Source organism: Vicia villosa, linkage group LG4 (assembly GCF_029867415.1).
Source record: "Vicia villosa cultivar HV-30 ecotype Madison, WI linkage group LG4, Vvil1.0, whole genome shotgun sequence".
NCBI classification, from domain to species: domain Eukaryota; kingdom Viridiplantae; phylum Streptophyta; class Magnoliopsida; order Fabales; family Fabaceae; genus Vicia; species Vicia villosa.
The window spans coordinates 159,468,595-159,492,093 of record NC_081183.1 but is presented as its reverse complement, the minus strand read 5'-3'; the positions used below and the strand labels follow the sequence as shown (position 1 = coordinate 159,492,093).

Below are 23,499 nucleotides of genomic sequence, written 5' to 3'. Positions count from 1 at the left end.
TCTCTTTCCGTAGCTTCTTCTTCATCTTCTTCTTTTTGGTGGAAAGATTTGGTTAAGATTCGGTCCTTCTCTCATACGGATCCTATGGTGGAAAATGTTAAATTTACTATTAGCAACGGGTTTCAAACGCCGTTTTGGGAATCTAATTGGTTGGAAGGGATCCCGTTGAAAGAGGAATTCCCGGAGTTGTATGATAATTCTCTTTTGAAGGGTGTATCGGTGGCGGGTATGGGGGGTGGAGTGACGGAGTTTGGAGTTGGGGTGATTTTGGTTTAAAGTTGGAGGGGAATTTTTTAGAGTCGGATTTGATTAAGATGAAGAATCGAGTGGATTCGTTCATAGGTTGGAATCATGGCAACGACTCGGTTTTGTGGAACAAAGAAACGACGAAGGAATTTACGGTAGCATCTTGTTATAGTTTTTATTTGAACCTTCAAATTCCGTTTGGACCGCCTAATAGATATGATGGGCTTTTTGGGTTTCTTTGGAAAATGGAGGTCCCGTTCAAAATAAAGGCTTTTGGGTGGAGACTTTTTCTTGATAGGCTTCCTACGATTGATGGTTTGGTGTATAGAGGTATGAATTTTCCGTTTGATACGTCTAAATGCGCTTTGTGTGGTCTAGTATCCGAGGATAGGGATCATTACTTTTTTGGTTGTTTGGTGGGTAAAAAGATTTGGAATGTTATAGCTATGTGGGTTGGTAAAGGGGAGTTTTTGGATAACAAGTGTATGCCGCATTTTTGGGATTGGCACTTGTATTTTCGTTCGCGTAAAGTTAAAGATAGCAAATTGGACTTGGTGTGGATTGCCACTATTTGGGCCTTGTGGTTACTTAGGAATGGAGTGCGTTTTCGGAAGGAAGCTTAGAGCATTAACAACACCGTTTGGAACATCAAATTCTTGGTTTGGAAATGGTCTTTTTGCGGGAAGATTACCCATCCCAATTACTCTTTTTACGATTTTAGTAAGGAGCCTCTTTTCTTTCTATCGTAAGGATAATTGGTGTGTAATTTTTCTTTTTGTCGGGCTTTCCCGCTCTCCTTTGTAATCCGGTTGGAGAACCCTTAGTTCTCCGTTTAATATTATTTCTTGATTACAAAAAAAAACATATACACTTGAAAAGTGTTGTTAATAATATTTGAAAATGTTTTTAGTAATGATTTATGATACATTATTAAATTTTGTTCAGCATGGATTTTTAGTGAATTATGTGCCTAAATACACTTTCTAAAAACTTTTTAGAAGGCCGCTCATTTAAAGTTAAACGTGATTAACTATTAAATTTACATTTTATAGACTATAAAATAAGATGCATTTTTGTGGTATAGATAGTACTAGTAAATTTTCATAAATCATTATTTAATTACATTCATATATCTTCTTATTTTTAAGATCTCTCACTTTTTAACCGGTATTTGATCCACTAATAAGTCTCTTTGCTGAGAAGCATGGGAGGAGTCGTTCATTGAAGATGCCTTATGCATTAGTGATTACTAGTTATCCTCATCATTCTCAGGCATTACCTATTGTTTACAAGTCCTCTTATATATAAAAGAAGGAAATAACTTTCATTCATCAATGTTGTAAAGAATATTAATAGTATAGGTAATGGTATAATTAAGGAAGGCCTTAGGGTGAAGACGAGAGGCATATACTTTTTTCCATCCCAAGTTGTCCTTTTAACTAGTTTGAACATCCTTTATTTGGTTCGACCGCCACTATTTTTAATTTATTGGTGACTTTCCGTTTCTCCGTCCATGACGTGCGATCGTGGGTGGAGTATGTCCTGGGTCAACAATCGATACTTAGGAAGTCGTGAGATTTAACTACACCTCTTGAAGTTTAACTTAGGAAGGCTTCTATATTCTAGAGGGACTTGGTTCACTTGATTCAAGACCCGCTGAGGGCTATATAAACATCAGTTCCATGATATTGAAAACTAACTAATAACACCAAGAAATATATGAATGCAACAGCTTCTAACCTCAAATGAGTTAGCTCTTACTACCCTAACAACCTTAAAACCTCATGTATATCGTACTTTTATCCAGTACACTTGGTGTCCACCATAGGGCTCCCGTAAAACTAACCTAGACCACACATATATCACCCTATCACGAGTTTCTCTCACCATCTTCTCACGAAGATACTCTAGCAAAGTTTCAAGACGACCACTAACACCATCGCTGGAGATTTCTCCAAAGGGGGAGAATTTAGTTCCTCCCATAGAAGATATAAGATATGCCTAATAGGTGTTAGCAACAGACATCACACTTGTAAAGGCCCTTAGCATCTTTAGTACAAATTGGGAGCCTGAAATCACCTTTTTGAGAGAAGACGATATAGGCATAATCCTCCACACAATGACCCTATGGTCATCACGATTCAATATGCCAGTTGAGTTAGGAAACAAGTGTTATGCCATGGAAGCTCCGCAAACATTATGCTCATAAGTAATTTTTTAGGGGCTCTAGATAAATCCTTATAACACTGGATCTTTCTAGGGATCCCTGACCCACCAATCAGGAGAACAAGTACAGATCAAGGGCTACATCACCCTTGAAACTATAGTAGGCTCAAGAACAAGTGTAACACCCGAGGCCGAAGAGGGCGAGGAGTGGCCGTCAAATTCACATCGGAATGAGATGGATCTTAAGGTTGTGCATGGATGGGACTGCGTGGTTGAAGGAAAGCATGTAAGGATTGATTGGTACTACCTAATACCAATAAGATGCATCTTCGTTTTGGTAGCCTAACAAATAAGAACTCCATAGTTAAGGAGGCTTGACATGGAGTAGTATTTGGATGGGTGACCTTCTGAGAAGTTTCTAAGAAAACATGTGAGTAAGGACAAAGCATGCTAAAAAGATATGTGTTAGTTTATGGGGTCAGTCGGTAATCTTGAAAGTAGTTTGGGGCGTTACAAACGGTATCAGAGCTAGACTTCTCCCAATACGATATGGTTCGGGGATGAACCAAGATGAAGCTGGTAGACATGTAACACCCGAGGCCGAAGAGGGTGGGGAGTGGTCGTCGAATTCACATTGGAATGAGAAGGATCGTGAGGTTGTACAGGGATGGGAACCAAGCTGAAGCTGGTGGGTATGTAACACCCGAGGCCGAAGAGGGCGGGGAGTGGTCATCGAATTCACATTGGAATGAGAGGGATCCTGAGGATATGTAGGGATGGGACTGCATGGTTGAAAGAAGGCTTATAAGGATTGATTAGTACTACCTATATCAACAAGATACATCTTCTTTTTGTTACCTTAATAAATAAGAACCCTATAGTTAATGAGTTTTGATTTGGAGCAGTATTTGGATGGGTAACTTTTTGGAAAGTTTCTAGGAAAGCGTGTGAGTAAGGACAAAGCATGCTGAAATGACTCGTGTTGGTTTATGGGGTCATTCAGTAATCCTGAAAGTAGTCTGGGGTGTTATAATAAGCGTCAGGGCCATAGAAGTAAATTATCTCGTAGTAGATGCCATGTCCCTTTAAAAATGTCATCCTGAGTAGACCTGCCCTCGATCTGCTTGGATAGTCTTTTCCACACGCCACTTAAGCTTAAAATATTCACTGTTTGATGGGAACATGGTTACAGTCAAGGGAGATCAATTTGTCTCCCAAGAATGCTATATAAGCAACTTGGAAGTAGTGAGGAGACCCTCACCCTGGTTGTTATCCCTCGCCTTGAAATGGATGAATCTTATTAGCAAGTTGGGACCCAACATTAGGGGTAGAAAGCGAAAGTCTCACCCCTAAAAAAAAATCTGAAACAGGTCCAGATCGAGCCATTGCCACATAAAGTCACTAAGTTGGGCACTTCGTTGTTTGAATATGAAAAGGAAACTTTGACCGCCCTATTTAAGAGGAATGCCGACATGTTCGCATGGGAGCCCTCAAACATGTCTGACATAGATACCAGAGTGGTGTGTAAATGCCTCTCCGTATATCCCTCAGTAAAGCCAGTGTCCCCGAGAAAATGCAAGGTTGGAGAAGAAAAGAGAACCATCATTGACGAGGAAGTTCAAAAGTAGAAAGGTGCCAATTTTATAACAGAGGTCGATTACCCTTTGTGTTGGCTAATGTTGTTTTGGTAAGGAAGGTATCAAATAAGTGGTGTATGTGTGTCGACTTCACCGACCTTAGTGCAGTTTTCCCCAAAGATCTATATTCCCTCCTTAACATAGATCTCCTAATTGAAAGATATTCAAACTACAAAATGATGAGGTTCATGGAAGCTTATTCGGGGTACAACTAGATTAAAATGGATCCCATAGACGCTCCCAAGAAGGCTTTCATGTCTAATCATGATAATTATTACTACAATGCCATGCCATCTAGGCTCAATAACATTGGTGTCACCTATCAATGGCTTAGATGTGGTATTCTCAAAACACATAGGACAAAACTTGGAGGTTTACAATGCTGACATGATTGAGAAAACATCGGAAGGATGAAGCCATGTTGCAGACTTATAATATATCATAAGATCAATTAGGAATTACAACATGTACATTAATATAGCCAAGTTTTCATTTGGCGTACAAGAAGGAAAGTTTTTGGGTTTCATGCTCACCAAGTGGGGCATTGGGGTAAATCTAGATAAATGGAAAGCCATCATAGACAACATAAGCCCTTTCAATGTCAAGGAGGTTCAACAACCAACAGTGTGATTATCCAGTCTCTCTCGTTTTCTTTCCTATGTAGATGACAAGGTTTTCCACTTCTTCCCAATGTTGAAGAAAAATGAGAGATTTGAATGGTCCAACGAATGTGAGCAAGCATTCTAAAAAATAAAGGCCTTTCAAATGTCACTACCCATTCTTACACTCCCAAGAGAAGACTCTCCATTATATCTCTACTTTTTTGTTATTGACCAAGCATTAAGATCAGTACTTGTGCAGGAAATAGATAAGGTAGAGAGGCTTGTCTATTTCGTAATAAAAGCGTTCATGGGAACCGGGATCCACTATCATAAGATAAAAAGGATCGCATTAGTGGTAGTGGTGACCGCGAGAAATATTAGGTCTTATTTCCAAGGACATCGGATATTGGTAAAAACATACTATCTCGTACGCCATGTCCTTAAGAAGCTAGACCTAGTCGGAAGAATGGTATCTTGAGTGGTCGAACTATCTAAATATGACATCCACTACATTCCTAGAGGCAGCATTAAATCATAGGTCTTGGCATATTTGCTAGCTGAGTTCGGCACACCCATCAGTGAGGAGGTTTCCCCCGCTTAGATCCTCTCAGTGGACGAAGCCTCTAAAGTCAAATGGAGTAGCGGTGGGATTGTGATAGAATGACCAGATGACTTATTGATCGAGCATTCATTGAAGTTTGAATTTAAGGCTAGTAACAATCATGCTCAATATGAAGCTAGTCATCGGCGTGACTCTCGCCTTAGAAGTAGGTGTGTCTACCCTACAAGCTCAGAGCAACTCTTAGCTGGTGGTGGAAAAAATTTTAGGGAGTACCAAGCGAAGGAGCCATAGCTTATCAGATACTTAAAAAAGTTACGTGACTTGATTGAGTGCTTCAAAAAGTTAGAAATAGAGCATATGCTAAGGGAACAGAACTTCGGGGCAAACCTGATGTCCAAAAAGGCTAGCTCGAATAACGCAAGATTCAACCGCACTGTAAGAAATATAAGGCATCCCTAGCATAGAAGTGGAAGAGGCAAATGCCATCCATGTCGTCCTAGCTGGTGGTTGAATGGAACCCATAATCCGCTATCTGTAGTCAGAAGAATTACCAAGAGATGAGTTAGAAGCAAATAAAGTCCGCAAGCATGTAGCGAAGTACGCCTTCATGTCAAGAAAGCTTTATAAAATGGGAAGGGCTACTCCTATTTTGAGATGTTTTGAGGAAAATAAGAACGCCTTGGTTTTAGCTGAGGTTCATTAAGGGCCTTATGGCGGCCATATTGGTGGGCGATCTATGGCCCATAAGCTGTTAAAAGCATATTATTGATGGCCCTCCTTAATGAATGACATTATATCTTTAGTCAAGAAGTGTGAGAAATTCATAAGGGATGCCAATCTACACCATATACCAGTCGAGCGTCTCCATTTTGTAGCAATTCCTTGGCCTTTTTATAAGTGGGCGTGGATATTTTGGGGCCCTTTCCCATACCTCCCGGTCAATTGAAATTCTTGATTGTCGAAGTTGACTACTTCACAAAGTATATAGAGGCAGAGGTTGTGTCCATGATAACTGTGGAGAGAGTGTGTCACTTTTATTGGCATAAAAATATGTGCAGGTTTGGTCTACCAGGAATCATTGTTTCAGATAATAGAACTCAGTTTGCTAGTGTCTTTGTAATTGATTTCAGCAAAGAGATGGGGGTACAAACTCAATTTGTATGTGTCGTTCGCCCATATAAGAATAGACAAACTGAGTCGGTCAACAAAGTAATATTGAAATACATCGAGAAGAAACTGGATAAGGCCAACGGTTTGTGGGTTGAGCAATTGCACGAAGTATAGTGGTCATATCACACTATCCCTCATTTCACCACTAGAGAAATCCATTTTACATTTATATACGGGGCAGACACCATACTACCAATCGAAATCGACATGCCAATATGGAAACTCTCCTACTTCAACAAAGAGGAAAACGAGGGAGTGATTAGATGTAACGTCGACCTACTGGATAAAACGAGAGATATCGCCCACATCTGAGAGTTTGTTATTAAATAGATAGCATCCAGGAGATACAACTTCAAGGTAATTCGAAGAAAGATGCATTGAGGAAATTTAGTATTATGACAAGTTGTAGTGTCTGCCGAGTAGGGAAAACTACAACCCAATTGAGAGGGGTCGTATTCTATATATATTAGAAGTTGCCTAATAGATAGATGGCTCATCTGCAGAACATGCAACTCAGTCAATCTGAGACGTTATTGTAGCTAAGTGGTTGAGGGTGAATCACCTATTTACAAAATTTCTTGTAGCAGGTTATGGTATTTGCAACAAGTTATTATGGCTTTCCTACTAAATTATATAATTGGACTTCCACGGGAATATCCTTGCCATCCTACGGGATAATTATATTGCTGAACTTCCACAGGAAGATCTTTGTTGCCTTACGGAATAATTATATTGCTGGACTTCCACGGGAAGATCTTTACATCCTATGGGGTAATTATATTGTTGGACTTCCACAAGAAGATTCTTGCCTCCCTACTGGGTAATTATATTGTTGGACTTCCACAGAAAAATCATTTCTATTCTACTAAGTCATTATATTGATGAACATTCACAAGAAGATCCTTATCATCCGACAAAGTAATTATATTATTAGACTTCCGCAAGAGAGACTTCTACAAGAAGATCCTTGTCTCCCTACGGGGTGAGTATATTGCTGATCTTCCACAGAAAGATCCTTGACGCCCTACAGGGTAATTATAATGGTAGACTTCCACATAAAGGTCATTGTCGTCCTATGGGATAATTACATTGTTGGACTTCCACGGGAAGATCCTTGTCATCCCAGAAGGTCATTAAGAGTGATAAATCTTTATCGAAGGATCCTTACTGCCTTACAACATTGTTGGGTCATCGTAGAAGAGTCATTTACGCCTAAATATGTCGCTCATACTACAAATAGCGCAAAGGACGCACAATGAGAATAATATGAACAAACCGCCAAAGGCGTGAACTTATCCATTAAAAAAAGACCCCTAAAAGGTGGGGTTACAAAATTTTCCACAAACTGTGAGAATGCGAATAACATACTAAAAATTGAAACCCCCTCCGAATAGTGTTTAAGAGACTTAATAGAGTCTTTCCTGAGGGACTCAACAAAGTCTCGCTTAAGGGACTCAACAAAGTCTCACCAAATAGTGTAAACAAAGTCTCGCCTGAAAAAATCAACAAAGTCTCGCAGAAGGAACTCAATAAAGTTTTGTCAGAGGGACTCAACAAAATCTCGTCTAAGTGACTCAAGAACGTCTCGTCAAAGGGACTCAATAAAATTGTTTTTATGAATATTGATTTATTATTTGGATCACAAATTGGTCACCTAATATTATATTTTACCATTTTAGTTGAATATAAAAAATAAAACAATTTGATTATCAATTTATTCATGAAAAATCGGTTTTATACACACCCCTAGTTAAATGTTTTCTATTAAATGATTTTTTAAAAGTGAGTGACTGTTGAACCACTAATGTGTTTTGAATAGTCGTTGAAATGCTTTGACCGTACTGTAGTACTCTTGAGAAAAAGAAATAACAAAAGTTTATTTTTGTACGCGGAAAGATCTTTTCACGGTGTAAAATTGCTACCTTTCTTATAAAAACGAATATTGTTAAGAAAAAGAGGAAATTACTCGTCTCAACGCCTTTGATTCAACAGCTACATTACATGCAAAAGTGGATAAAGAGTAAGAGAGTATCGATGATGATTTTGTGTAGCATCAAATTGACGTAAACTGAAATCTTATCGTACGTAATAACTTTAGAAAGAGTGACATAAAGAGTAACAGTTTTTGGATTCCTTCCTCTTTCTTTCGTAACTTGTCTCATTACAACTCTTTGTTTCCACACAACTCTTGTTTTATGAGGAAAGCCTCATGCAAATTGTATTTGTCTACATATAACAACGTGGGGTTTCGTTTCCGTTGCTTGGACTCATTCTCTAAATTGGCTATAGACAAGTTATACAAATTAAAAAGAGCATATTGGATGCCAACACAGAAAAAGTAGAGAATTTCTTTGCTTGGCACTATCTATCATAAACACTAGTTAAGCTAAAAAAATACTTTCTTAATATAAAAAAGTCGTGTATACTATCTTTTTCCTTTAAACTTTATCGTATGTTTAAGGGAATGCCTGTGGTAAGAAGTGGGCAAAAAGTTAGGGGTTAGGTGAATACAAAGTCTTTTTACATGCCCTGCTCAAGATGGCCAAAGAGTGACATTATAGAGTATTTGAAGATTGCCAAAGAGTGTGAAACATCTGGTCAAAACAATCTTGTAATCTTATTTCATTGGAAATAAACGTCATAATTATGTGTCAAACACTTGTATAATTATGTTTACAAATACACCCAGACTTAGACGCGGATTCAACTTTAAAATTTAGAATATTTATATTTATTTATTCACAGGAATGTTTATTGGTGTAGATATTATCCAACAAACTAGATAGCGTGAATTTTTTAATCCTTTTCATAAAAGCGTATTTTTCCTTTTGATATAATAAAAGCAGGCGGCTAGAGAAAATTCTCCTCTTAAAGAATTTTAGAAATTGTAAAGAAATGTGTCTGCGTTGACTGGCACTAGCAGGTAAAACCAAACAGGCTTAATCAAAAAATGCAACTTGCAGAGTATAAATATTCAATACTCTACACTTGGTAATAAACAATGCTACATAAGAGCATTGTCCAATGAGGCTTCCAGAGTAATGCTCAACAAATGTGCTGATTTCTACCTTGATTTTTAATACTCTAGTCATCGTATTGATCTATCTACCAAAAGAGATTATTCATGTCAGCAAATACATGAATAAAAACTAATGTACAACAATTTGAAAATCTTACTAATTTCTAAGGCGGCAAATTGTTTTTTGTGCCAATTTTAAGGATGGCCAATTTGTCCTATGCGGATGATAAAAAAGTTTTCTTTGGCTCAATATTTTAACAAAATTGCAGACAATATCTCTCCCATTGTCTTCTCAGGCATGTCCCCTTCTTTGATATCTTCCATGGACTCTAGAACAGCAGCATCTAATCCTAGCTTTCTCTTTGCAATCTCGTACACATTCTCATCAACTGTTCCCTTTGTCACCAGTCTAATGGAAAACATCATAATACAACAATCAGCCCGATTACTTAAGAACAAAAATAGAAGGTTTAGTATCTCCCCCCCTATTCCTTCCAGGAAGAAAAGAAAGAGAAAAATAGCAATCTTAGTACTATTGTGGATGTTAATGGAGTGAAGGGAGAGAAAGGACAAATACCTATATATGGTTACAGGCTTTGTTTGACCAATTCGATGACAACGATCTTCTGCCTGTCTATCAATCTGTGGATTAAAATCCATGTCATGAATCACAACTGTATCAGCTCCAGTTAAGTTTAAGCCTTGTCCACCAGCTCTAGTGGAAAGCAAGCATGCAAAAATCGAAGTATCATTATTGAATGTGTCGACTATTGTTTGCCTCTCTGCCACCTGTGTGCTGAGAGTTAAATAGCACATAGTAAGGAAAGCAGCATCTGGTGAATAATACTTGAAAGGGTGCACATTTCAATCATGGTGCTAAGTAGAGTGAATGATAAATATTTGATTTTAAAAATCATGCTAGATACTTCAATATAAATTAGTTGAAATTATTTGAATTTACCTTTTCAAATAATTTCATCTGAAAAAACCTAAAGGTGTGCATATTAGTTTTTCAACATTTGCTATTTTCAGTTCCAGTTTAGTAAACCAGTTATTTCATGAATTAGCAACTTCCAATTCCAACCACTTGTTTACATTGTTCTGTAGCCACATACCAAGTTTGGAAGGATTAAGAGGAAGGAGAGTGAAACACATTGGTAGTTGTTGGAAATTCTTCCTTTATTTCGGTCTGCCCCTAGCCCACCTAAATTGTGGCATTTGGCTTGCCTTCATTGCGGCCTCCAACACCTTCAATATGTTGTGGGTGTGAAAGGGTGGGATTTTGTTCCACATTGTTTAGAGATATAGCATGTGTTGTGTTTATAAGAGGGGGTGATTCTCACCTTACAAACCGGTTTTGTAAGTTTTGTAGGGATGAATTAGGTTCAACCCAAATTCTAAGAGTAGTCAACAATTTTGACCTTCACCAAAGAGACTGACCTCCCTTTTGGTGGCATTGGGTTCAGGACTTGATTCTGTAGTTCTGGGAATGCTGAGACAGACAAGATCCCGTGTTTGGTTTGGGAACTGAAAAAGGTCCCATCCAAAACTCATTCCCAAACAGAACATTTTACAATTAATTCTAGATCAGGGATCCAAGAGAACAAGGAGGTTGTCAAACTCAAGAATTAACATTAACTGTGGACCGACAGTAGGACTGGTAAGAGTTCACTTGATACAAAAAAAAATATTAAAACATCCATCATTGTATCCAAACACAATTTTACTATGTGCATAGTAAATATTCAACATCCAAACAGACTAGACCTAACCATATCATGTCACAAGATAATTGCATAACTCAACACACAAGTTGCAAAACAAATTCAAAATCGATTTACAAACTGATTAAATCACAAAACTCAAATTACTAAGTGTTATCAATGGCATAGATATAATAAGTGTTTCGTCCTATGGGAAAGCTAACAAAAAATACACCATGCCATACTCCATATCGGAAATTTGACATTGGTTAGTTAAGAGTGAAAGGTGATATGATTAGGCTCTCATCGATGGAGCTGGATTGAGCTGGGTTTTGCTCATCAGAGTAGGGTTCATTCTATTAGGGATTAAGGTTGGGCCTCCTTTGTAATGAGCCAAGGCCCAATTCTCTTCCATTTCCCAATGTCAAAATTCATAACTGATTTCTGTTATGAGTTGGTTACTACAACCAACTATATATACACTTAGATTGTAACTGAAATCATCAATAAGCCATTCTTACTGTTTCTCTATCCCTCTCTTTCCCCCTCATCCTCTCCGTTTCTCCCACTGAAATCCTGCATATGTAGCTTGGGAAGAACAAAAACCTCTCCTATGTAGATGGCTGTTATTCACAGTTTCAGACTCTCTTCTCTCTCGCTTCGTTCTTCTCTGTCACTCATGGCAAATGCGCAAGGAGATTCATTTGTACTTCCATACCCAGGTGAAAACCCGATCTTGACAACTCAGACCAAAGTTGGGATCCCTAACGAAAGGTAACATTACTGAGTTCCTTGCACACGTTGGCACCATTGTTGATACTCTCATGTTAATTGGAGATCCAATTTTATGTAGAGATCAAATTGAGCTTGTTCTTGAAGCTCTTCCTACTGAGTATGATTCAGTTGTAGCTGCTGTTAACAATAGGTCAGAAATTGTCTCTCTTGATGAATTAGAATCTCTGCTTCTCACTCAAGAATCTCAGCATTGAAAAGTTTAAGACATTATAGATACTGTCATTGTTAACCTAATTCAAGGTATCTCACACAACCACCATATCCACAGGATAATTTTCCTGATTCTAACACCTCCAATCAATACAATCTGACTGGAGGTCGAGGTTATCAATTTCGTAGTCGTGGCTGTCGTGGTGGCCGACATAGCAATCAAGGTCATGTTCAGTGTCAGATATATTACAAGGCTAGCCATGAAGACAGCTATTGATATTATCATCATTCAACTAAACCTTATGGTGGTTATGGAGCTCAATCCAATGTGTAAACTCAACCGTCCACCTGCACATACAAATATGGCATCACCTCGACCTGGTAACTCCTCATACAACAATCAATATGGCATATCAAGGCCTTAGGCACTTATTGCTGGTACATATGCGTTCAACTCATTTAATAATCAGGTCTGATATCCTGATTCAGGTGCTAGCGCTATACATCAAGTAACACCTAATGCTTCAAACCCTGTGGATGCTGTCTCCCTCCCAAGATCAGATCAAGTCCATATTGGAAATGGTCATGGTTTGTCTTGCCTCTCTTGGTTCAATGAACTTTCCTGTCTTGGCGATTCAGTGTCGGTGTAACTATTTTACAATGACAGTGCAAGTCTTATTTTATCTTATTCTTATACATGATTTAATTGTGTCTGAGTTTAGCCGCTGATAATATCAGCCTACATAAAATGTGCCATAAACCATACTTATTGAGTGTGAAGAAAGCTTTAATGTCATAAATGGCATTACCTTCCATCAAGCCGTTTGTAGGTCAGCCCAATAACATCCAAGGCCCACTCCAATATATCAAGCATTGATGTCCATTGACTAAAGATCAAGACACGATGACCATTCTTCTTTAGTGACGGAAGAAGTTCTGATAGAGCCTACATTATCCAAAGTAGCTCAACCTCAGCATGCCATGCATTATCATACCAAAAACAGCATAGTTGACAATTACAAAATTGAGCCATAAAATTCATACCCGACATTTTGCAGAAAGCATAACGTACTTATCTGAAAGAATCCCCTTTTTATCATTGATACGATAATGAAGTAAAAGCTGCAAATAAAAAAATTGTACCTTCAAATTCAAGCCAACGATATGCAGAGAGCATAAACAATTGTCAACAAGTTAGATTAATTATATTATAATGTCTGAAAGCTTATATCTGTTAGAGTTCTACATTTTTGAAGTTATAATTATACAAATACACCTAGGTATGTATGTGTAACAAAAATGGCAACATGTCAACCAAAAAAAAAACAATTAGGGAATCGTAAAATACTGATGAGATGGTTGCCAGCTACATAGCAAATAGAAGCTAGAAATTTAAAGTATAATACACTTAGTGGCAGCCATAGAATTAAAAAATCAGTCAGTTTGTACAACTCATTTGTACCTAATAGTGAATGTTCCTAAAATTTATGCAGCTGACATTAGCATAATCTTGGTCTCAGAAATGTTGTACAGATGTATTTACACATAACTGACATTGTTAGTTAGTAACTTACACTTGGTAAAATACTATATCTTTGTATCAGAATCAATGTGAGAATAATACAAATCCTTTTCACTCCGACCAACTCACACACTCATTATTTTGAAACTCGGAGAAAGCTAAGATGGTTTAGATCCCTAGACCATAATGGTCTCTCCCAAAAATCATCTTCAACCACCACCAGGATTGCCATTAACTCCATTCCAAATTTCTACAATGAATAAAAATTCTCCAGCAGCCAGAGATGGATCATGCCTCGTTCAGCTTAAGTAAATTCTCACACCAAGTTACCAACAAACTAGATGACCAGAACTTTCAGCAGCAGCACCAGAAAGTTGAGTCTGTCATCAAGATTAAGGCTCATCAAAGACTCCATCATTCCAATGTTTTACCCACAACTCATCAATAATATTAGTCATAACTGGATGAGACTCCATCATTCCAATGTTTCACAATTTGGCTTTACGGATTTGTAGCAATGCTTTAAGAAGCAAAGAGGAGAAACCATCAGAAGGATATTATGAAGTGGCAATCCTTCTCCTTTTCACTCACTCTCATTTTCAGCATGTAGTCAGTGCTCTTGTGGTTTAATGTTGACCACTGGAGACGAAAATAGACTTCAAACATCACAATGTAATATAATATTCTACTGTTCAGATAAATTATTCTTATACCATATTTGAGGTGTTAGCTCAGTGCAAAAGGCTTAGCCTTGTAATCTAAAGATATTGAGTTTGGATTTCGGTGTCACTTCAATTAATATAACAAAAGGATAAAATGGATTTTGCTGGAATTGATTTTGTTATAATTTTGAAACTAATGGCTATAATATATGTTGAACAATTGCAGACTCGTCAGAACCCGCAAAACCCAAGTCACAATCAGATAAAATGGATAGGTGAAATCGATTTTGGGGTGCCGAGTAAATGGGGTGAACCGGCCAGAAAACCAGGAGTGAAGGGATGGCTAGCACTAGCAGCACACAGATTTTGCATTCAGTACTATTTGTCAAAGGAAAAAACTAACCTTAAAGTGTTTCTAAAGCAGTAAGATGGAAATATCTAAATTTTAAAAAAGCTGGTTCCAAATATAAGGAAGGGCAATGTAAGAATTTCCCCATTGGTGTAGTTTGAGTGGTAGAATCCATAACGAGTCCAACTCATCCCTGGACCTCGCTATGGAGGGAGCTCTATAACCCCTGATTGCCCTTTCTTAGTTGGTGTAGCTAGCAGCTGACAGCTATGAATTGAACCAACATCTCGTGCTATTGACAAGTAGGGTTAAATAAACCTGGAACTTCATTGCAACAGACAACTTTAAATAGAGAAGGAAAAAAAATCTAACTACTAAAACTTATTGGTGAAAGGCATTCGGGAAAGTCACAGATAAATTGCATTTTCCGAGTAGAAGATTACCCGGTGAATGGAGAAGTCATTGTAACTTTTAAGCTCCTCTATAACTCTGTCCATAGTACATTCAAAGCCAAAAGCACCCAATGGATGTAGCTTCCTAGCAAAGCGAACAACATCCTCTTCATTATAAATTCGCCTTATCAACAAGGGATGGTTGGCAATCTGGAATAGGCATGAACAAGACATAAAACAAAATGAAATAGAGCTATATGAATCCAAAAAGAAAAGATAGCTGGATTTTAAGTTAAAATAAAAATATGTACAGAAGCAAGAACCTTGCGAAACTGAACAAAATAATTATTTATTTGTCGTCGAGGAAGAAGTTCAAGAACATTTTTTGAGTTCAGATCAGAACATTTTGTTAACCGAGCTTGTGAAACAGCACGATACTCCTCAATGGCTTCCCTGTATGCATGTTCCTGTTGCTTTACCATCATGACATATTCAACCTGCAGTAACAGTGAGGCTTAAAAAATACTACCTCGGGTCCCAATTACAAGAGAAAAAATCGGGGAAAAAAACATTAATACCAAGGAACTTATTTCTTGCAGTAATTTTGAGTATTCTCCAAAAATACCCTTGTGGAAAATTAAGCTATTAAAAAGAATATTTTAAATGAGGGTAAAGTTATTTAAGTAATAAATACACCTAAAAAGTTACAAGTTTCCATAAATGAGACCAAAAAAATCATCAAATGACCTTTTATAATTAGGACTGGAGAGACTATATAACAAGCTTATTATAATAACAAACAAAAAAAGAGGATATGTTGAAGATGAAGAGCATATCGACTCAACAAAATCATTATTAAAAAGTAGCAAACATACCTGCTGTGATTTTTGAACAAGTTGCTGCATGACATCAGATTTCAGACGCCGCAAAATAAATGGCCCTAAGATAGACTTCATACGACTAATTAAATCTGTATCTTCAGCACTTAGTAACTTTTTTAAATCAACATCTTCAGAAGCAAAAATATCAGGCATCATAAACTCCAACATAGACCATAACTCCTGCAACAAATTCATGACAAGGCTTACTTCAGGAAATACATTTATATTAATACCAGCAAAACTAGCAAATAGAGGAGACAGATTTTGCATGAAATGCAAATACATTATCGACACAGAATAGAAAAGACGATGTGTTTCTTCCTTTTGTTTTCCCTGGCAGCAACTGTTTCTGCATAAGCCTAACACAAACTTCCAAAGTTGTTTCTATCAAGTTGCGTATTACCATACAGTTATTCAAGAGGAACTGTATAATATAATATGGATGAAAACCCAGAAGTTTTCATAATTCGAAAAGACATACAACCTACAACCTAAAGTAATAATCACAATAAGCACACAACAGTTTTCTTAACCTACTTTCTAATATATTAATGTAAAACTTTCTAATTTCGTAAATATATAATGCTAATGAAGAAATCTGTTAAGCAAGCAATAGTGTCACTGTGTCAGGTGTGCAGCTAGACAATAATGTCAATGATAAACGAAATATAATTCATACAAGAAAAAAAAATTCTACAACTGGACGGAAGAATGGGAAAGGTGACGTGACCTGTGAATTCCAAAGAAGAACATGACTTTAAAAAGTGAGAAAAGAGAAGGCAGAGCATTCGGTGACAGAGGGAGAAATCGATGCCTTTGGACAAGGAAGAAGCAGATACTCTAAGAGTCTACAATGCCTTTCACAGTCTATCTTTTTTCTCTTTTTTTTTTTTTTGGACTACAGTTGATGGGAAAATTATAGAGGTTTTCCCCTGCTGTAAGGAGTTAATCTCCGTATTTTTCATAGAGAAATTAGAGTGTACCTATCAGAACAATGCTAACTAATCCATCAGAAACAAACAAAGTTATAAACTAATTTTCTGTTCAAAAACCGAAATAGTACCCAATATCAATACCAAAAACAATAAACAAAATCAACTCCTTGTAGGAAACTTCTCAGCTGACTAGAAGGTCCTTTAATTACTAATCATTGGATTCAAGGAACAAATGAAATAGAGGAGCTGCATGTGAATCAATGGATACACGTTAAAGAAACTTAATACCCTCCTACCCAATGGTGGTAAGATCGCCGCAGATGGGATTTCGGACCTGGTTGGGTTTCTACAGAAAATTCTAGTCTGCTGGCTACTGCCACGCAGCCTCGTCCCTCCACCAGCAAATGCAATGTGGCCTCCTTTCTCTCTCCCATTTATTTGTTCTAGCACCACCGCCGATGGTTGTTAAGCATGTGCTCTAAATGTGAGATTGTGTGATCACACGAGTTTTTCTCCCTCAACTGTGCCGGAGCAGTGCAAAAATCATTGGAGGCCGGAGCGGTGAGCGTGCAGAGGAAGATAGTGAGTTTGTGGTCAGCGCCCCTTCGCATATTTTCAACATGGTTTCACCCAATTGATCCATTTTTTACCAGGAAGAACGAGCACCTATTCTACCCGGTTTCCCACCTTTTGACTCAGAATTCTACCTGTTTTTAATCACTTAGAAAGGGTACACTGAACATACACTTTTTTGAGACTCGGTGGGTTTTAATTGATCCATGTAGCCAACCCCACTTAGTGAGATAAGGTTGGTTGTTGTTGTTGTAGTGGGGCTTTAATTGAGTAATTACTTCCCCACTTGAGAATTTTTCATCCTTTAATAGTTTGAATTGATCAAGGAATTCCCTTCTATTTCTTCTATAAATTAAATTATTCCCATCTCTTATCTATGCAACTGTTCTCGTCATTTTCTTATCTCTACAACTATTCTCATCTTCTCAACTCCTCTAGTTGCCTCGTGATTTAATCATGCCCTCGTCTATTCCGGTTGGAATTTTTCATCCTTCAATGGTTCAAACAGTTCAAGGTATTCTCTTCCATTTCTTCTATAAATTCTTCTCATCTCTCATATCTGCAAACTATTTTCATCATCTCCTCATCTCTGCAACTATTTTCATCTTTTCGATTCCTCTTGTTGTCTCATGATTTAATATGTCCTCATATATTCATGTTGTTGGTGTGTCGGGTAGAATCTTACGATACCGTGTTACGATCCCAAAATTTACGCTTTTTCTCTAAACCCAGATGATCTTCGGTGTGATTTTGAGTGTGGCAACCATGCCGCCGCCTTTGACTCTCCCTCATCCTTCCCTTCTATGGTTCTTCCCTCTTCTGCGCAGCCCGATGCCGCCCTTGTTTAGTAGCTTCTGAAGGAAATATTTACAGTTAAAGAAAGTAGTGGACCCTAATGTTCTTTTAATATGAGCCTTGTGTGTGGAGTAATTACCCTTCCCCTTTTTATGTTTTGTTTACTTCTAACTAAAATAATTAATAAATCAATACACACTCGCGCGCGCGTTTGGTTTAATATTGAAAATAGATGCTATTTTTCTTAACTATATGACTTTCCATGCAGAAGTACATATATAGGTATAATTTTGTAAAGTAGGATCTTAGGATCCTTAGTTACAATCTTTCAATCCCCTCCAGATCTTACGCAAACTCTCGATTTTTACATCATTGCGCCTGTCAACCCCATTTTTAAAAAACAATTTCATGCCACTGGATTCACATAGCCGTGGGTTTCCACATTCCACCCCAAAAAAAAACCTTTGGATCTAGAGAACATGGCAGCCAAGGGGAGAAGCAAAATCAGTGAGAATAGCAAGGCCATCCTAATAAGAAGGTTCAAAACATGCTGAAAGAAACCCTACAAGAGGTAGATGCCAAAGCCAGAGAGGCAAAGACAAAACCTCCTAAATATGGAGAGAAAATCAACAAGTTTACTTCTGTTTTTAGAAAATGAAAAAAGGTGTGATCTGTGAAATGTAATCATAACAGCTAAAACCAACTCCCAGACACAAACCTGGAAAAAAAATTCACCTCTCAAAACCACTCAAAGACAAAACATATAACGTTCCATCATAACAGCTAAAACCAACTCCCAGACACAAACCTGGAAAAAAAATTCACCTCTCAAAACCACTCAAAGACAAAACATATAACGTTCCATCTCTTCTGTCAAAATGTTTTTTCACCCACAACTTTTGTTCCGCTTAGTCCCATCCCGCCATTGCTTCCAACAAAAAAGTAATGTAATGGGCCAAGTTAAGCAAGGGTGGCAAAGGAAATATGGTGGGCTGCGGAGGAAGGAAGTCTGAAGTTGAGAGGATCCTATTATATTTTCTCTGCGTCTAAACAAACAGGACACGCTGCAGCAGGGGGGCAGGGAATGAGATACAAGAATCTGCGGAAGTGAGGTGAATTTTAGGTAAGGTAAGGGATAGGAGTGGGAAGGGCAAGGAATCATTTGGGTGAATGTTGGGTGGCTGGCTACTGCCATTGGGAAGAGGAGTTCTGCTTCTATGAACTTTCTACTTTCCACTTCCATATTTTCTTATTACTTGTCTACTGCATGCAGTGAAGGCTCGCTTGAATTTTGAATGCATTTCTATGTTAAATTCCAATTCCTATCATAAATTTTTAGCGTCAGTCTCTATGGTGATATTGACCACTTGAGAATTGGAGTAACAAGAATACATCCTATTAAAAAAAAGGAAATATCAAACAAAAGTTACTCCAGTAATTTGTTCAGTAACTTAAAACAGTTAAGTGAAAAAACAGGCACACTGCCGCAATAACATTTACTACATAAGTTATACATACATGTAAGTCATTTTGAAGAGGTGTCCCTGTCAGCATCAAGCGTTGGTTCGCATTTCGAGCAACAGACATCAAATTTTTCCACCTAAAGCTATTTTTGTCCTTTAAAGCATGTGCCTCATCCATCAGTACACAGCTCCACTTCCAACGCTTCAGGATTTTACGATCATCCTTCTGCTGTGGACTAGAGCAAATAGATATTTTAAAACTAATTAACGTATGAAAAAAAAAAAACAGTCATATAAGTAGCAAAAGGTATAGAGGAAAGAACCTGTGTCGTTCGAAAAGTGAATAACACACAAGAAGAACATTAAATGGGGGAGGCAATCCTGCCTTGGATAAGGAGTTTAACTCCTTGCAGTATGCTGTGCGAGCAGCCCCGTGATATTGAAGAACAGAAATGGACGGGCACCACCTCTTTAGTTCCCTTTCCCAGTTTTCCAAAACAGAAGCAGGACAAACTATAAGATGTGGACCAGAATCGTTGTGCAAGTGATTCAACAAAGTCAAATATGTGATGGCCTGAAGACAAGAACATGTAACAAATCTTACATCTAAAAAGTCAAAGTTAACAAACAAAATTAGAGAAATGAAAGAAGAATAACATACCTGAACCGTTTTGCCAAGCCCCATTTCATCTGCCAATATGGCTGTGTGACACATTAAACCAAAAGTCAATCACCAAATTTATAACAGCCATACTAAGCTTTAACTCTAAAGCACAAATACGGTTACCATAACACCACAAACAAAGCTTCAAAAAAATCAGTAGCACTATACAGTATACACACAATAATGCTCCAATAAACACAAACTCAAAAGCTGCAAACATCAAACACACAGCAAGCATGTCATTCCACAACAATGAATGCAGTAATGCATCACCATCACATGAAACAGTCACAAGATTGAGATAACCGTAATGAAATATTGAAATATCTATCCAATCGTGGATTCTTTTTTAAAGAACACAATAGCAAGTAAGCAAAACAGAAAACATCAGTCCACAAAACTTCTTCAGCAAACCATAACCAAAAAGCCTAAAAATTACCTCCTGCAATACCCTTCCGATACAGCAGAAGCAAGAAATTGACACCAACCAGTTGATACGGCTTTAACAGAGGTTGAAAATCCGAATCCTCAGACCCACAGGCAACGTCAACATCATCCTAGCAAAATCACACAATCACTTCAAAACCACTCAATCAAACCTCAAAATCAAAACGCTAAAAGTAGAAACAAAAGCAATCGCCACACCTGAGTAACGATTCTGACTGAACAAGATTCCACCTCCGAATACCTATCACAAGCAACTCCAGAAGAACCAAACAGCTCACCTTTCAACTCCACAGAAATTCTAGCACACTTCTGCAAAGCCCTACCAACCAAATCATCTTCGTTTTCTTCTTCAATTTCAATCTCATCCTCAGTCGAATCAATCTCAAACAAATCAACATCATCTCCATTCCCATTCCCTCCGCCAAACTCATCCTCGTCATCATCGATTATAAACCTCCGACGAGTCGTCGTCGTGGAGGGAACTGTTTTCCTCTCGTCGACGTCAGCATCCTCTAAGTCATCGAGGCATTCAGAGGTATTAGCGGTGGTTCCATTGATTTCGACGCAATCGTCATCGTCGGAGGAGGAAACGGTTTGAGAAGGAGGTTTATAAGCGAAGGATTCGAGAGGCGGCGGTGGAGAGCGAGGTCGTTTGAGGACGCGAGAGGGTTTGAAAGTGTGGTTTTCCCATTCGTCGTCGGAGATTTCGTAGAGTTCGGGTTTCATCGTGTGCCCTAGAAATTGTGGTGAAGTTGAAATTGAGGAAAGGCGGGGTCAGAGTCGGAGAGAGAAACGAAAAGAAAAAGGGAAAGTGTGAGTAATATAAGTGACGAGCGCGGGGAATGTAGAGGCGGAAACGTATCGGTACCAAGGCGTACTTACTATACTACTCGATCGTCATTAACAATTTGATGCTTTCACAAAATGCTCAATTTTTTCAATAGTTAGTGATGTAATGTAGTAATATAATTATCTCACTTTGTGTAATGGGTGATAAATGAGTGGTTATTACTTACAGATTTTTTTCAACAATTTTCTTACAAGGAAATATTAAAGATATTTTACATTTTTAATATGATTGTTACATGGGGACAAGAGGCTCATTATATTATGGATGCATATGACACTCCATCTACCTGACCAAAGTTTAACTAAGGTATAGTAAAGTTCAAAATCTCAATATTACTAAACTGTTTTGTCCTTTGTAGATATTCTTACTTTGCTTTCATGATTTTTCTTAGTATATGTTTGGTATTTCATTTAACAAAACGCCACCTTGCGTTTATCCAAAAGCTACCACTTGTAGCTTCTATAAAACCACCTCAAAAAAACATAGGGACGTGAGAATGGCATATGAAACGCAGTACCAAACATGTTTTTTGTTTTTTTGGTTTTTTGTTTTTTTAGAGTAATTTAACACCTCTAATACCAGCAGCAAAACGAGAACGTAAAATTATGAGCCAGTGAACAAATGAATAGGTCATATCACCTTTATTTTTAATTAAATTTTTTATATTTCTATTTATTATGTGATTGTCTACATGTTTAACATGTTTATCTGAATTCCTGATCTCGTCGTAACTCGAGAGCATCAACGACTTCTCTATCAATTTTAGCATCTGACTATCCATGATGCGAGTGGATATGGGAGTTATCTTTCACGAATGGACGAGAGCATCTTCCTTGTCCTTTTCCTTTCTCCGAAGGTGATGAACTTCGGGAGGAGTATGGCTACCTCTTTCTCTTTCGAGACCACGAGAAGGAGTATGATGCTAATATTGTCAGTGGCTTGATGACTTTAGAATGTGTTTGGATATCTTCTTAGCATAGAGTAAACTTTCTTCAATTTGAATCAATATATCTTTTATGGTCTAGTAATTATGGTGTTGCACCATATGGTATATAGTGTTCATCAGATCGTTGAATTCCTGCAAATCAAGATTAGCTTGCAAAAGTTGAAAGCTGTGAAGCATTTCTTGTCCATGTGTTGTAGGCAGCAGTTAAGGTCTGAACAAAGGTTCGCCTTGATGAAAATATGGTGTAGATCCGAGGAATGAGGGAGGTTGAAACACTCTTGACTTGTCCTAGGTTTGACATGATCTTAAGGCAGAGCAAAGGATTGAGCAGTTGCTAGGAATCGAGCATTCTCCCTTGAGGAAGAGGTGGGGGATTCCTGGATGCTTCTGTGATATCGACGACTTGTCGTTAGATGGTGAAACAATTAGCTTTAGAAGTCGCAATCGTCAACATATTTGAAAGAGGATTCAAAGGAGGAGAGCTTGAATCTGATAAAAGTAATCAGGAAATGGAGATATGTGCTTCGATCAAAGGAAATTTAGATTTCTAACGGAAGAGATTCAATTGAATAAAGAGAGATTTGATTGTAGAAAATCGTAAGAACTAAGAGTTGATTCCCACATACAATGCCAAGTTCCGTGCCAGAATTGGATTTGATCAAAAGATGTGAGTTTGAGGTTTGTTACGATGATTCAAAGCTTTTGTTGTGGTGGAGAGTGGTTGGCCTAAGGTTCGCACTCCAACATTCAAGTTAGTATGAGATTGAAAAGTGGTGTTCGAATGAGAAAGAATTTAAATATTTTTGAAGTGGCTCACTTTCTTCTTTAAATAAGAGAAATGACGGGTAATTGCATGCATGTGGAACGACTTGAAATGCGGTCAATCGTTGGATTGATATTGGCAATTAAGATGATTTTCATGTGAAATATTGTTTGTTTTACGGGGATAAGGGGTATACCTAATGCACAT

At 37.8% G+C, this 23,499-nt stretch overlaps 2 protein-coding genes across 2 annotated transcripts; one reads left to right on the top strand and one right to left on the bottom strand.

Moving 5' to 3' along the window:
• Positions 1 to 314: 314 nt before the first annotated feature.
• On the top strand, positions 315 to 869 carry LOC131598193 (uncharacterized). The gene has a single exon (XM_058870818.1). The coding sequence runs from the start codon at positions 315 to 317 to the stop codon at positions 867 to 869; it is 555 nt and encodes a 184-aa protein (XP_058726801.1).
• An 8,438-nt stretch (positions 870 to 9,307) lies between these two features.
• LOC131595701 (protein CHROMATIN REMODELING 19) lies at positions 9,308 to 21,667 on the bottom strand. The gene is made up of 12 exons (XM_058868136.1): positions 20,932 to 21,667; positions 20,726 to 20,843; positions 20,284 to 20,324; positions 19,946 to 20,196; positions 19,678 to 19,858; positions 15,851 to 16,036; positions 15,299 to 15,472; positions 15,027 to 15,185; positions 13,095 to 13,172; positions 12,860 to 12,996; positions 9,980 to 10,198; positions 9,308 to 9,811 (listed from the first exon to the last, which is right to left on the bottom strand). Exons 1-12 carry the CDS (start codon positions 21,457 to 21,459, stop codon positions 9,649 to 9,651), a joined length of 2,235 nt encoding a protein of 744 aa, XP_058724119.1. The 5' UTR covers positions 21,460 to 21,667; the 3' UTR covers positions 9,308 to 9,648.
• Positions 21,668 to 23,499: the final 1,832 nt, after the last annotated feature.